Source organism: Pecten maximus, chromosome 3 (assembly GCF_902652985.1).
Source record: "Pecten maximus chromosome 3, xPecMax1.1, whole genome shotgun sequence".
NCBI lineage: Eukaryota > Metazoa > Mollusca > Bivalvia > Pectinida > Pectinidae > Pecten > Pecten maximus.
The window spans coordinates 40391258-40403899 of record NC_047017.1 but is presented as its reverse complement, the minus strand read 5'-3'; the positions used below and the strand labels follow the sequence as shown (position 1 = coordinate 40403899).

Sequence of the window (12642 nt, the reverse complement as noted above, 5' to 3'; positions counted from 1 at the left end):
CTGAGGAGATCATTTATAGGATAACTCTCCTCACCTCCGAAATCTTTTGTATTAATAACAAGAAACCATTTGTATAAACAGCGGGTTTTCTGTAGTCGTGTAGTGATTGGCCATAGTTACTGGAATATGCAGGTGAGCAATACAGGTCCTCCAGACCTCTTGTTTGTATTAATAACAAGACACATATTTGGTCTTAAGCATCAATGGTTGAAGAGAAACCAATTTTGTATAACATGGGGTCTTCTGTAGCATTGCAGTGTTTTGCCAGTTACTGAAATGTCCTGGTGAGCGATACAGCTTATACAGGTATACAGGTCCTCTGGACCTCATTTGTATTAATAAGAGGCGGCATACTTTGGCCTGAAGAAACAATGGTTGAAGCGAACACATTTTTGCATAAACAATGTGTCTACTGTAGTATTGTAGAATGTCTACATACTGTAGTCATGTAGTGATTTTTCACAGTCAATGAAATATCCAGGTGAGCGATACAGGTCCTCTGGTCCTTTGTTTTATTAATAACGAGACACATATTTGTCTGTGTAGTATGTTTATTGGTGTCTAACCACATGGCAACAAGCTGTATCAATGACACATGTCCCAGTGAGACAGAGCAAAAGCAACAATTTCCCCTAAGTATTCTGTTACGTGTATAATATATCAAAACTGTCCAACTTTGTAGGTCTCTTGGGAAACATCCAATTCATCAAAGATCAAATTTTTAGGCTACTGCCCGTCACTTGAATGAGTAAAGTTTTCTTCATTGATACAATGCGATATAATTCAAAATTTTGATCTCTGATATTTCAGGATAAATTTCAGATTTTTAGTCTAGCCCACTGGAATTCCAATCAATAGGTCACTGGTGCACCACACATTCTAACTATGGATTACCTCAGTGTTAATTTACGATAAGTTAAAAGGTATACAAACATCAGTGACGTGTTACCACAGCTATACAACAAGGACTCAGTATTGCACATTACAGTTCAACAAATTAAAGGCAATACCTATGTACATGCACATTAAAAATTATGGCAAACAGCATAGGATTGTCCTTATATAGACATGACAATCCATGGAATATTCCTTATGGACATTACAAGCCATCAGCTATTCCTTATATAGACATGACTATCCATATGATATTTATTATGGACATGACAAACCATGTGCAATTCCTAATATGGACATGACAAACCATGGGCAATTTCTAATATGGACATGACAAGCCATGGGCAATTCCTAATATGGACATGACAAGCCATGGGCAATTCCTAATATGGACATGATAAACCATGGGCAATTCCTTATATGGACATGATAAACCATGGGCAATTCCTTATATGGACATGATAAACCATGGGCAATTCCTTATATGGACATGACAAGCCATGGGCAATTCCTAATTTGGACATAACAAACCATGGGCAATTCTTTATATGGACATAACAAACCATGGGCAATTCCTTACCGGTATATGGAAATGGAAAACCATGGGCAATTCTCTGTATATGAACACAAAATATTTCTTATATGGACATGACTAACCATGAGATTTTCCTTACACAAGTGTATATATATGGACATGAAAGCCATGTGTAATTCCTTATATGGACATGACAAACCATGGGCAATTCCTTATATGGACATGACAAACCATGGGCAATTCCTTATATGGACATGACAAACCATGGGCAATTCCTTATATGGACATAACCATGGACAACTTCTATATAAAATCAAGGCATACGATAAAAAACAATGTTGCTGTAATTTGTAGAGGCAGGCATACCAGTAACAGCTGAATGACATAACCACAATGCGTATACCACAAATTCATTGTTGTCTGCAATGACTGAACATGAATATTATCTTACAAATGTGTTTCTTATACATGTAATTGCATTTTAATTAATTTTTCCCCTAAACAACTTTCAATAATTCAAAAACATAATTGGATTTGAGTAACAAATTGTATAGTTGGGTGAGAAGTTAATGTTCCTTGCTGGTTCTGGGGCGTAGAGTACTGTTATTGGGTGACCTACATGGTACATGTATAGAAAATACAGTCTTTGGAAATATGTGTACAAAGAATACATTATGATTCTTGAAAACTTGCATTGAAATAAATAAGTAGAGTCTCTATCTAACATGTTGTGTGTTTGTTACAATACATATATGTACAAATGTAATGATTTATGATTCTTCTATGTAACAGGTGCTCTACACTGTGTATGGGAACTGTTGAATAATGTAATAGTTGCTCATGCATAGATACAACTCTGACAGTCCTTGGTGAATAGATTGGCTCATCATGTTCACTTCAGTATTAAGGTTTTTTATCCCCTGGAAAAGTAATTCTTACACACAGTTCTTATAATTTGGTATCGGCTGCATCATATATATATTGATAATTCCAATCACACTCGGGTTATCTAGTGGTACCTCTGACTGATGTTAACGTTATATACAAAATTACCACACATCAGGATCAGAGTCCATAATGTTAACAGTTCTTCACAAAACGCCTCTCGTTAAAACTTAAAATCTGAGTAGCACTTGAATATTCCACATCTAACCTGAATAGGTACTCTAACTCCATGTCCATAAAATACAGAGCAGAATAAAATTAACCCCAAGGGGTAGAAAAAAAATTCTACAGAAGAACGTGTTAATAATGAACCCAGGGTACAGAAGAAAACAATTGTTTTCAGAAAAAAAGTTTTCTAATAAACAGACAAAAATCATTTTCAAAGGTTAGACATAATCTATAATAATTCACCCTGTTAGGCCTCATTTATTAGTAATTTATTAAAACATTAAATTAACTCCAGGGGACTGGAGAAATTAGTTCTCTTCAGCAAAACAGACTGGAAATTAGTTCACTACTAGTACATGTATATGTTGAATGTATGCCATAAAAAAAACTACCACTAATGAATATCAACACTCTGTATAATGTTGTATAATGTCTATCAACTTTACACCTCATTTAATTTATAATCACCAAGAAATTGTACTAATTATTAACTTGTAATAAAGGGTGGCAGAAATTAACATGTTCATGCATGAATCATCAAAAACTTGAAATAAAAATATCAAATATGATTTAGATGAAACATTATTTTTCAATTTCTCCACTATAACAAACACTGGTTTTGTGATAAAACTATGGATACAATAACAGACAACAACAAAAACAAATTATCTATAGCAACAAAGAGAAAATGATAAGGGTTAAATAGATCACAGCACACCAGGAGCTTATATCACCATGTACACTTAATACTAGCTAAAATCTCCTCTCCACCAATATATACACCCTCACAAAACAACATGCCAGGTATTCACCAACACACAACAGTATGCAAGACACCTTCGCATTATAATCTTATAAATTCTGAGACACATTTGCCTGAACAATAAAGAAAGAAACTATAGATTTTAGTAAAATTCCACCAAGATTAATCGAGTGTAGGGATGTGAAGGCAATAATTATAGTACCAGTACAGACATCAGAGCTAGCTCCATTTTCATCAACGTTCCTTAACTTAAGGAAATTCCTTCTTTAATACGAAAGCATTGTTAGATTTAAGAAAAAATTCTAAGTTCTGAAACTTTTCATTACATTCTGTAATGCTTTAAGATTTTTTAAAAGTTATTAAGGAACCTTCTTTCAATAATGAAATGCTTTCCTCTAGGAAATTTTAAGTTAAGAAATTTCCTTACCATGGTAAGTTCAGGAATATTGATAGAACTGGGCCCTGGTTAAACAGTAAGTGGTTTGAATTACTGCATTTATCTCTAGAGATCTCTAGAATAATATATATGTGAATCTTTTATGTGTGAACAAATTGTTATTTTCTATAAACTCTACATAAAATCATACTTTACACTGAATTTTTAATAAATGACTAGATTACACATCTAAAACGTATACAAATACGTAATATTAACAGCTAGTGTGAAGGGGTATTTCGAAACTGTATCAAAGAACCATTATAGACTATATAGCTGAGAATATGTGGCCTTATTTGATATTCAAAGGATCATACCATTCCTCAAGATACTATAGACCCCAGAATTACTACCATTATACTTTATCAGTGCAGTGAGGTTTTAGGTTATGAATATTTATCAATATTCTATCATTATTTTGTCATTATTTTCTCAACAGCCGTTGACACAAAAATTCATTAGGGCAAATAAACTGAGGCCTCTTAGGTTATAAGATTTTAGAGTCCACATTGTATAGACTTAGAACAAGAATGCTGTTCGTTATATTGAGATGCTGTAACTCTTTTTAGCGTAAAATTCATCATTTTTTATCAACTGAAAAAGAATTACATAACAATGAGTGCGTGTGTCAATTGTTAATAAGACATCATTAGTCAAACCTAACATCATTTTCTCCACTTTTAAAGAAAAGTAAAGTCTTTACTTATTTATTGTAATTTTCTTAGAAAAGTAATAGAGCCGTCAAAAATAATTACAGGTTACCAAAATATCACCAGTTTTCATACGATCGTTTCAGGTAGGACTCTTTATGTGGACGTACATAGTGCACTAGGTATACTGTCTCTCATAACAGAAGTAAAAAGGCTACCAGAAAAGTGTACCAATGCATCTGTACAAAAAATAAATTCCTTTGAAAATGACCTACATACTTTAAATATCACAAAGTTTTTTTTTTACTTCTGGGTAAGGAAAACAACTTGCTTTTATTGCCTTCTTTACTGTAAAGCTAATTAAAAATACTACAATGGGAAATGCTTGGACCTCGGTACATGTAGGATACAAGCACTGGAAAAAGGACATAACACCTCACAGTAAATATAACCTCTATACTTTTCTTAAAAGAACGGAATGGAAATATCTAAAACTTAATAAGACAAAAATATTCACAATCACAACAAGGGACTAGGTATTGGCTGTCTAACGATACACAACTGCATGCAGGAGCCATAATCTGTATACTTAAAACAATGACTACCAACAGAACAAGGATTTCCACGGTAATATAACAACATCTAACCATACTAGGTAAGACATATCCTGTACATGTATACACACCATACATTTGTATCTCTCGATCCTGCACCAACATACATACAGTCAATAACACTACCCAGGACTTAAATCTACCTAAGGAAGTATGTTACTATTAAAAAGACCTCTTTTGTTTTTGGTTGTACCCAAACAAAGACCTCTTTTGTTTTTGCTTGTACCCAAACCATAAATGTTTTAAAGCATAAGCCATCAAATAACCAAACTATACATGTTTTAGAGCATATAACACTCCGCCCTCCCTCCCCCCATGTAAAACATGATTGATTGGTCATTTATATAACAGACACAACATGATCGGTCCGCTCTATAATAGACACCACGTGATTGGTCAGCTCTATAATAGACACAACGTGATTGGTCAATAATTTTATAATAATTCAACATGCAGGAGACACTTATCTATCACACAATATTGGTACTCTCATAAAATATTTTGAAACAGGTGCATCACAAAAATAAAATCATCTCAATGTGTAAGGCAAAGACTCTTCTCTAGTACATAATATTCACAAATAGGTATCTTTACAGGAGGGGGTGAATTGTACACCTCAGACTGTGATCACACATACATCAACTCATTAAACAAAATAGTTTATAACGGACAAGCATGCCAAAACTTTCTATTTACTGTGTTACATCTGAACACTTTGATACTCCTCTCTCTCTCTCTCTCTCTCTCTCTCTCTCTCTGATTTTGTGTGTATAACCTGTGACATACACTACACACTGGCTACAGCTGGGTGTCATGTTAAGTACAATGTTAAGTCTCATCATTAAGACATCATATTTACAAATCCAAGTGTATATTAATTCATCGACCATATCGGTTCACATTTCATTACTCATAATCTTGTTTTTTTTTACTAAAAACCACAAAATCTCCCTCATTAAAACAACAATATATTGTTAATAATAAAATATGTAAAAGGCATCTCACAGTTATTGCACTCAATAGTGTATTTAACACACATATAATATTACAAGCATTCCGCTCTGGCAAATCCAAACCCTACCAAATGATGTACAATGTCCAGTCTTCTCTGTACAACTTTGTAGTAGTTCAAATCTCATCTTTCCAAAGTCCAAACTATAACCACCAATTAGGACTAGGGAGTGTATACTAAGTGGAAACACTGGAGAGTGTCTGATCTATTAGGGGACAGACAAGAACAGTGGATGACAGCAAGATAAAAATGGGCAGAATGGATACCAGTCAAGAGTAAGGCATTCACAAAACCGTCTCCTGCTCAACTTTAGTTACTGTAAGTGCAGAAACTGATTTGTTGTAACTAATACCGATTCTGCAAAGTTTAAAAGCAACATTACAAATGGAAAATTATAAGTCTGTGCTAAATACCAAAAAAAAAAAAAATTTTTTTTAAAAAAAATGTATTTCCTTTCTATGTAGGATTCTCAAACATTTTTATTAAGGATTCTCCAACACAGATGTGAGCTTTAGTACACACAGTCTTGAGTTTGAGCATGGGAATGGTTACAGAGAGTATGAACCCAGTTACATTATACAGTCAAAAGTAAGGAACCTTTCAATTTTAAGTAAAAAACAGAATTAAGGTTAAAATAATACAAAATAGAGATTCTATTGGGCGTAATTTAGACGATATAAAAAGTAAAATATTGTAATGAAATAATGCTACAAAAGCAAGCAACTCGGTTAAATGAAAGCAATACACTTGACATTATAGGCTGAAAGGGAAGGAAAGTGAAGCTGAAAAAAATCAAATAAGATTTCTTGTTTTTGTAGGCAATGAATTATCAACTACACATCAGAAAATAATGTCACTTCAATCCTTAATGTTACTATTAACATTGGCAATCACAGCAGAGATAGCTGATAATTCAGTGCTAAAGTGGGATTTTTTTTTACATTACTAATGGACTAAATATATAACATTCTGAACAGATAAAATGGGAGATTTGATACCCATAGGAATATGTGAGTTTATCAGACTGAATATGGCACGGATCTGTTCCAGGAATAAATGTGAAAACTGAATTTAAACTAGCTTCATTTAATCATGACCAGTATGGAATACCATTTAACAATTGGCTAATATACAACTAGTCAAATAAACCTGACAAAAGTCATTGTTAATACAACTGTTTAAACCCAACTAGGCTAAGACCACATGTATAAGGATACTTCTGAGAATGACTGAAACTGAGAGTTAAAGTTTTCTGTAGTTAGATATCTGGGATATGAATGTTGACAGATGACGAATATTGATGAGAAGATTCCCTGAGGTTGTACATCATTCTGTAGGGTTTGTTTAATTGTCAGGATGGATTCTTGAGTATTCTTTTGAGTTTGAAGTCGTACACCTGTCGACACAGGTAGACATTGTTGGGGTCACATCCCTGTGGGGGCAGCTTTCCACAGCGGATGTAATCATCCTCTGGACTAGGCACAACCTTAGGCTGAGGGGGGATTCCACTTTCTTGTCTCTGTACTTCTGCTCGGTACCTAACAAAATAACAATGATAATTTGAATATATTTTTCACATGATACAAAAATTACATAATCTAAATACAATATTCTGCAAAGTATGCCCATTTGCCTTATTTACATAAGAGGCACTCAATAATTTCAAAAAAAAATGTTTACCAAGTAAACACATATACAGCGTACTGTGAAAATGATTAGAATATAAAATGAATGATATGTTCTGATGATGGATCATTTGACAGTAATTGGTTTTGTCACTACCTGATAAAATGTATTGGTGCATCACTCGCTCGTCAAGGTAAAATTAATCATAAGTTGTCATATAATATATGCCATATGACATATATAGAGGACATTTAATGGATTCTCAAGCTCTTCCAATATTACAAATCTACCTGAAATTTCAGCTGTATGACACAGTATCAATATAAATACTGGTCTATTCTGTCAAACCAGCAAAAATATAAAATATTTAATAACATGGGAAACCATTACATTTTATGAGTGGATATTTGTAACATTTTTAGTAACAAGTCGAAGGAGTATGGGGAAAAAGCAGAATGATCTAGAGATCCAGTTCAATTCTTTTGACAATGAGCAAATAAAGTATCACAGAATATAAAATCTTCTAGGTTAACTAGACGTAACACAACTGGCTTGATCCATACCGGCAGTACTCTGCGAATGTCAGTACGTAGCCCTTGTCGTCTATACATGCCACACTGTTCTCATCCTTGTGTTTGGAGGCAAACACTTCACAGTCAGCATGGTGAGATTTCCGTCCCGACTCTGTGTGTTCTGGCTGGTAGTACCACAGGAGGCTCATCATCATCTCACCTATATAAATAATTATCATCATCTCACCTATATAAATAATCACTTATCATCTCATGTGTATAAATAATTATTATCATCTCACCTATATAAATAATCACTTATCATCTCATGTGTATAAATAATTATTATCATCTCACTTATATAAATAATCACTTATCATCTCATGTGTATAAATAACTATTATCATCTCACCTATATAAATAATCACTTATCATCTCATGTGTATAAATAACTATTATCATCTCACCTATATAAATAATTACTTATCATCTCATGTGTATAAATAATTATTATCATCTCACCTATATAAATAATCACTTATCATCTCAGGTGTATAAATAATTATTATCATCTCACCTATATAAATAATCACTTTTCATCTCATGTGTATAAATAATTATTATCATCATCTCACCTATATAAATAATCACTTATCATCTCATGTGTATAAATAATTATTATCATCATCTCACCAATATAAATAATCACTTATCATCTCATGTGTATAAATAATTATTATCATCATCTCACCTATATAAATAATCACTTATCATCTCATGTGTATAAATAATTATTATCGTCTTTCCTATATAAATTGTTATCATCTCACCTATACAAATAAAATTATCATTATCTCACCTTTACAAATAATCACTTATCATCTCATGTGTATAAATAATTAGTCTTTCCTATATGAATTGTTATCATCATCTCACCTATATGAATAATTACTTATCATCTCACATGAATAAATAATCATTATCGCCTTTCCTGTATAAATTGTTATCATCTCACCTTTACAAATAATCACTTATCATCTCACGTGTGTATATATAATTATTATCGTCTTTCCTATATACATCTCACCTATACAAATACTGGTAATCACTTATCATCTCTGTCACATGTATAAAGAACTATTATCTTTTATCATTATCATTACTTATACTTTTTATCATCTCAAAATAATCATTTATTACTATATCATCCTTTTTAGGATATCATTACTTTGAATGACACAATCCTTATCATGTTTGTATGGTTAATGTGATCCTGTATGACATAATTCCCATCATTTATCCCCATATGGACTAAATTCGTGGATTTTGAATGGCCTCAAGCTAAATATGCACACTATTTTTATTTTGAATGGCCTCAAGCTAAATATGCACACTATTTTCATTCTTATTTCACTATATTACCATCATCTAATTTTCTGTTCTGCACAAAAGAGCTGACAGAAGATCTTACCATCGTGTGGATGTTCCCAGAAGTTGGTCACCTTGGCTACATATGGAATGTCTGTCTTTTTAGGTCCGGAGCACAACAGGACACATTCTCTCACTCTGATAAGGTCACCATCAACATGGCGGATAGCCTGGTAACAGTTAGTCTCCACAGACATTCCAAGCCACTTTAAATCAAAAGCAAAACAATTAAGTGACGATAATAATATTAAGATAACTTTGTTCAATTTCTCAAATTCATACTGGACCATTAAATGGAAGCCAGTTTCTGTTTTCAATACAAAGTTTTTTTCTTTGGCCGTTGCACAAGAAAACTGAAGGATTATAATTAGTCCCCCACTATACCCATGAAGGAGTTGATTAGGTTTCCTGAATACCCTGTATAGCAGCTTGTAGTGACAGCAATGTTACCAAATAATAGTAGGCAAATCAAAGCAACAAAATCTTGCTTACATCATATAAATCAATTTGATCTTCAACCTAAAACATCGTTTCAGAGAGAAATTTAACACCTACCAAAGACATGACTTTCTTTCTCTCTGGCTCTCCATCGAACTCCCATCCATGGCGAGATATGCTCTTATTATATTTTGGTTTCTTCTTCATTTCCTTACTTTTTTGCTTCTCAAACACTTTTTCCGCTGCCTTTTTTGCTTTGGATTCTTGAAGGGTGACCTTTTTATCTGCTGATTTTTTCTGTGAGCCACCCTTCATACTACTCACTGACGTTTTCCTCTGCGATTTTTCATTGCTCGTTTCCTTGAGGGTCACAGAGGACATGATAGGTTTGATGTCGTCTGGCTCACCAACATCAATGTCCACATCACTCTTAGATTCCTCAGACTCTGCGACGTGTATGGAGGTGGGAGCTCCATGACAGGTGTCATGGGGAAGGGGTTGGTGGGGCATGGGTGTAGTTGTCGAGGGATAGTAGATACCAGAGGCACTGTAACATGCTCCGCAACCTAGATAAATGTAAAACCATGTGAGAGTCTTATACATCAATGTATAAAACGCAAAACAAGAAATGCAGTATGAACTGTGCTACAGAACAAAAGGACTAATTGGTCTGCATCACTCACCAGGTTTTCAATGCTTTGGTAATTCTCCATGCAATCAAAAGTTAATTATAGAAAGAAATCATTTGAGTGTTTGAGCAAATATGAACACTGTGATCTTAGCAATGTGTCAAGGTCATTTCTCTTGAAGAGTCATGACAAGAAAATCAAACCTTTATGCCAAATATTTTGATTTTTTTAGGCTGTGGTTAATCAAGAGGTTGATGGAGTGTCTTAACACATTTGACCCCCTGTGACCTTGCAAATGGTTCAAGGCATTTTTTTGTAATATAACAAATGCTGCCACAAAACATTAAGAGAAATTTCACATACCCCAATAAAATAACTATGGAAGCTGTTTAAGTTGATTTACCTTATTATATATCTTACGAATTCATAATACCCAATTCCAAAAACAAATATTTTTGACAGTCCTAAAAACTAAATAGAAGGAACAATGACATAATAATGGTAATAAATTTGTTAATAGATTTGGCTACACATAAGGTGAACTTACCACAGTGAGGTAGAGCTGAGTGGCTGGTAGGGTAGGTTATTGGGAAAGAGCTGCCAAAATGCTGTGGATATGACACCACTTGTACAGAACTGATGCTGCCGAGACCTCCCAGTGTATAGGACTGGCAGGGTGGGGTTGTGATCAGGCCGCTCCTCTGTGCACAGCGCGGACAAGCTGGCAAAGTTTGGTGTGGCACCACCGTGTTCACATACGGTGATCCCTCCACAATCTGTACATGGGGCGGCACGCTGGTGTAGGAGGGTGGACTGGAGTCGAGGTGACAACCTGTCTCCTCCGATATGATTTCTCCTTCCTTACCCTCACCAAAGTCAGAATTTCCCCAATATAACTTCCCTTTAGATGAACACATTGCATGTTGGTAACAGCCCATACACTGAACACCAGGGTATTGCTTTTTGGGGGCTGTAGACAAATCCGTTCTCGCTGCCCTTTGAGTGTCCGTTTTCACTTTTTTTGTTTTTGACTTTATCTGATCTTTATCAGAAAATTTCCTCTTCTTTGTTTGTTTATTATCTAGTTTCTTTGTCTTGTTAAGTGTCCTATCACTACTTTTGTTAGCCTTATTTCCACTAAGTCGTTTGTATTTAGATACAATAGATTTAGTTTTTGTGTTTTTGGGTGATGTTCCGTTTTTATTTGGTGTCACTTTCCTACCTTTCATTTCTTTGTCTACCTTTAATCTTTTTACGGCTGATTTTGTTCTGTCTTTTGATTTTCCCGATTCAACTTTTCCCTTTGTCTTCTTGATGTTTTTGTCACTGTCTTTATTAACCTTCTTTGATAAACTTTTCTTTGGTGTCACATTTGATTTTTTAGTAACAGCACTTGCAGTAGATGACGAACTAGGTTTTCTGCCGACTTTTGGTGGCGACACATCCTTTTCATACATTATATTAACACGTGCAGCAGCATTCAAACTAGCTTCACGCTTAACTCGTCGACTGGGCAAATATGTCTCTGTTATGTTTTTACTTGATTTGCTTTTCTTCTTTTTTTCTTTCATCTTCTTATTTTTTGATGAATGTTTGCCTGGACTTTGAACACTGTACATGTGGCCGTCACCAGATATTGCGATACGTTCACCGAGATGCACCCTAGGTTGCTTTGCTAGCAGAGATGATGGCAGTTCGACATCTATCCCTGAATCATCTAGTGTACGTTTGAATTTGTAAGTCCTACCACTGCTGCCAGTCACTGTTTTGAACACGCGCCTGACTGGGGAGAGACTTGTGTCACTACTCGTGCTATTGTTACCCACACTACTCTCACTGGTCGCTCCATTATTGCTGTCACTGGATTCACTTATCTCACTGTTTGATATTTCACCTGAAGGTTGTTCAGTCTTTATATGTTCTTTACACAGACCAATACTTGTCAGTTTCTGAAAAAATAAAAATATTAAATCATAATACACATCACAGAAA

The 12642-nt window shown here is 34.3% G+C and overlaps 1 protein-coding gene across 2 annotated transcripts in view; it reads right to left on the bottom strand.

Moving 5' to 3' along the window:
• Positions 1–533: 533 nt before the first annotated feature.
• Positions 534–12642, bottom strand: part of LOC117324171 — a 34118-nt gene continuing 22009 nt past the window's right edge. Inside the window, exons 2-7 of one of the 2 annotated variants that reach the window (XR_004531918.1) lie at positions 11198–12599; positions 10139–10587; positions 9627–9789; positions 8207–8375; positions 5211–7555; positions 534–5177 (exon numbers count right to left, since the gene is read on the bottom strand). Coding sequence is in view for 1 of the 2 variants with exons in the window: in XM_033879855.1 (XP_033735746.1) it covers positions 7369–7555; positions 8207–8375; positions 9627–9789; positions 10139–10587; positions 11198–12599 (2370 nt within the window). In the remaining variant the exon portion in view is untranslated. Of the gene's footprint in view, positions 7556–8206; positions 8376–9626; positions 9790–10138; positions 10588–11197; positions 12600–12642 lie in introns of both variants that reach the window. The other variant, XM_033879855.1, reaches the window with a different exon arrangement.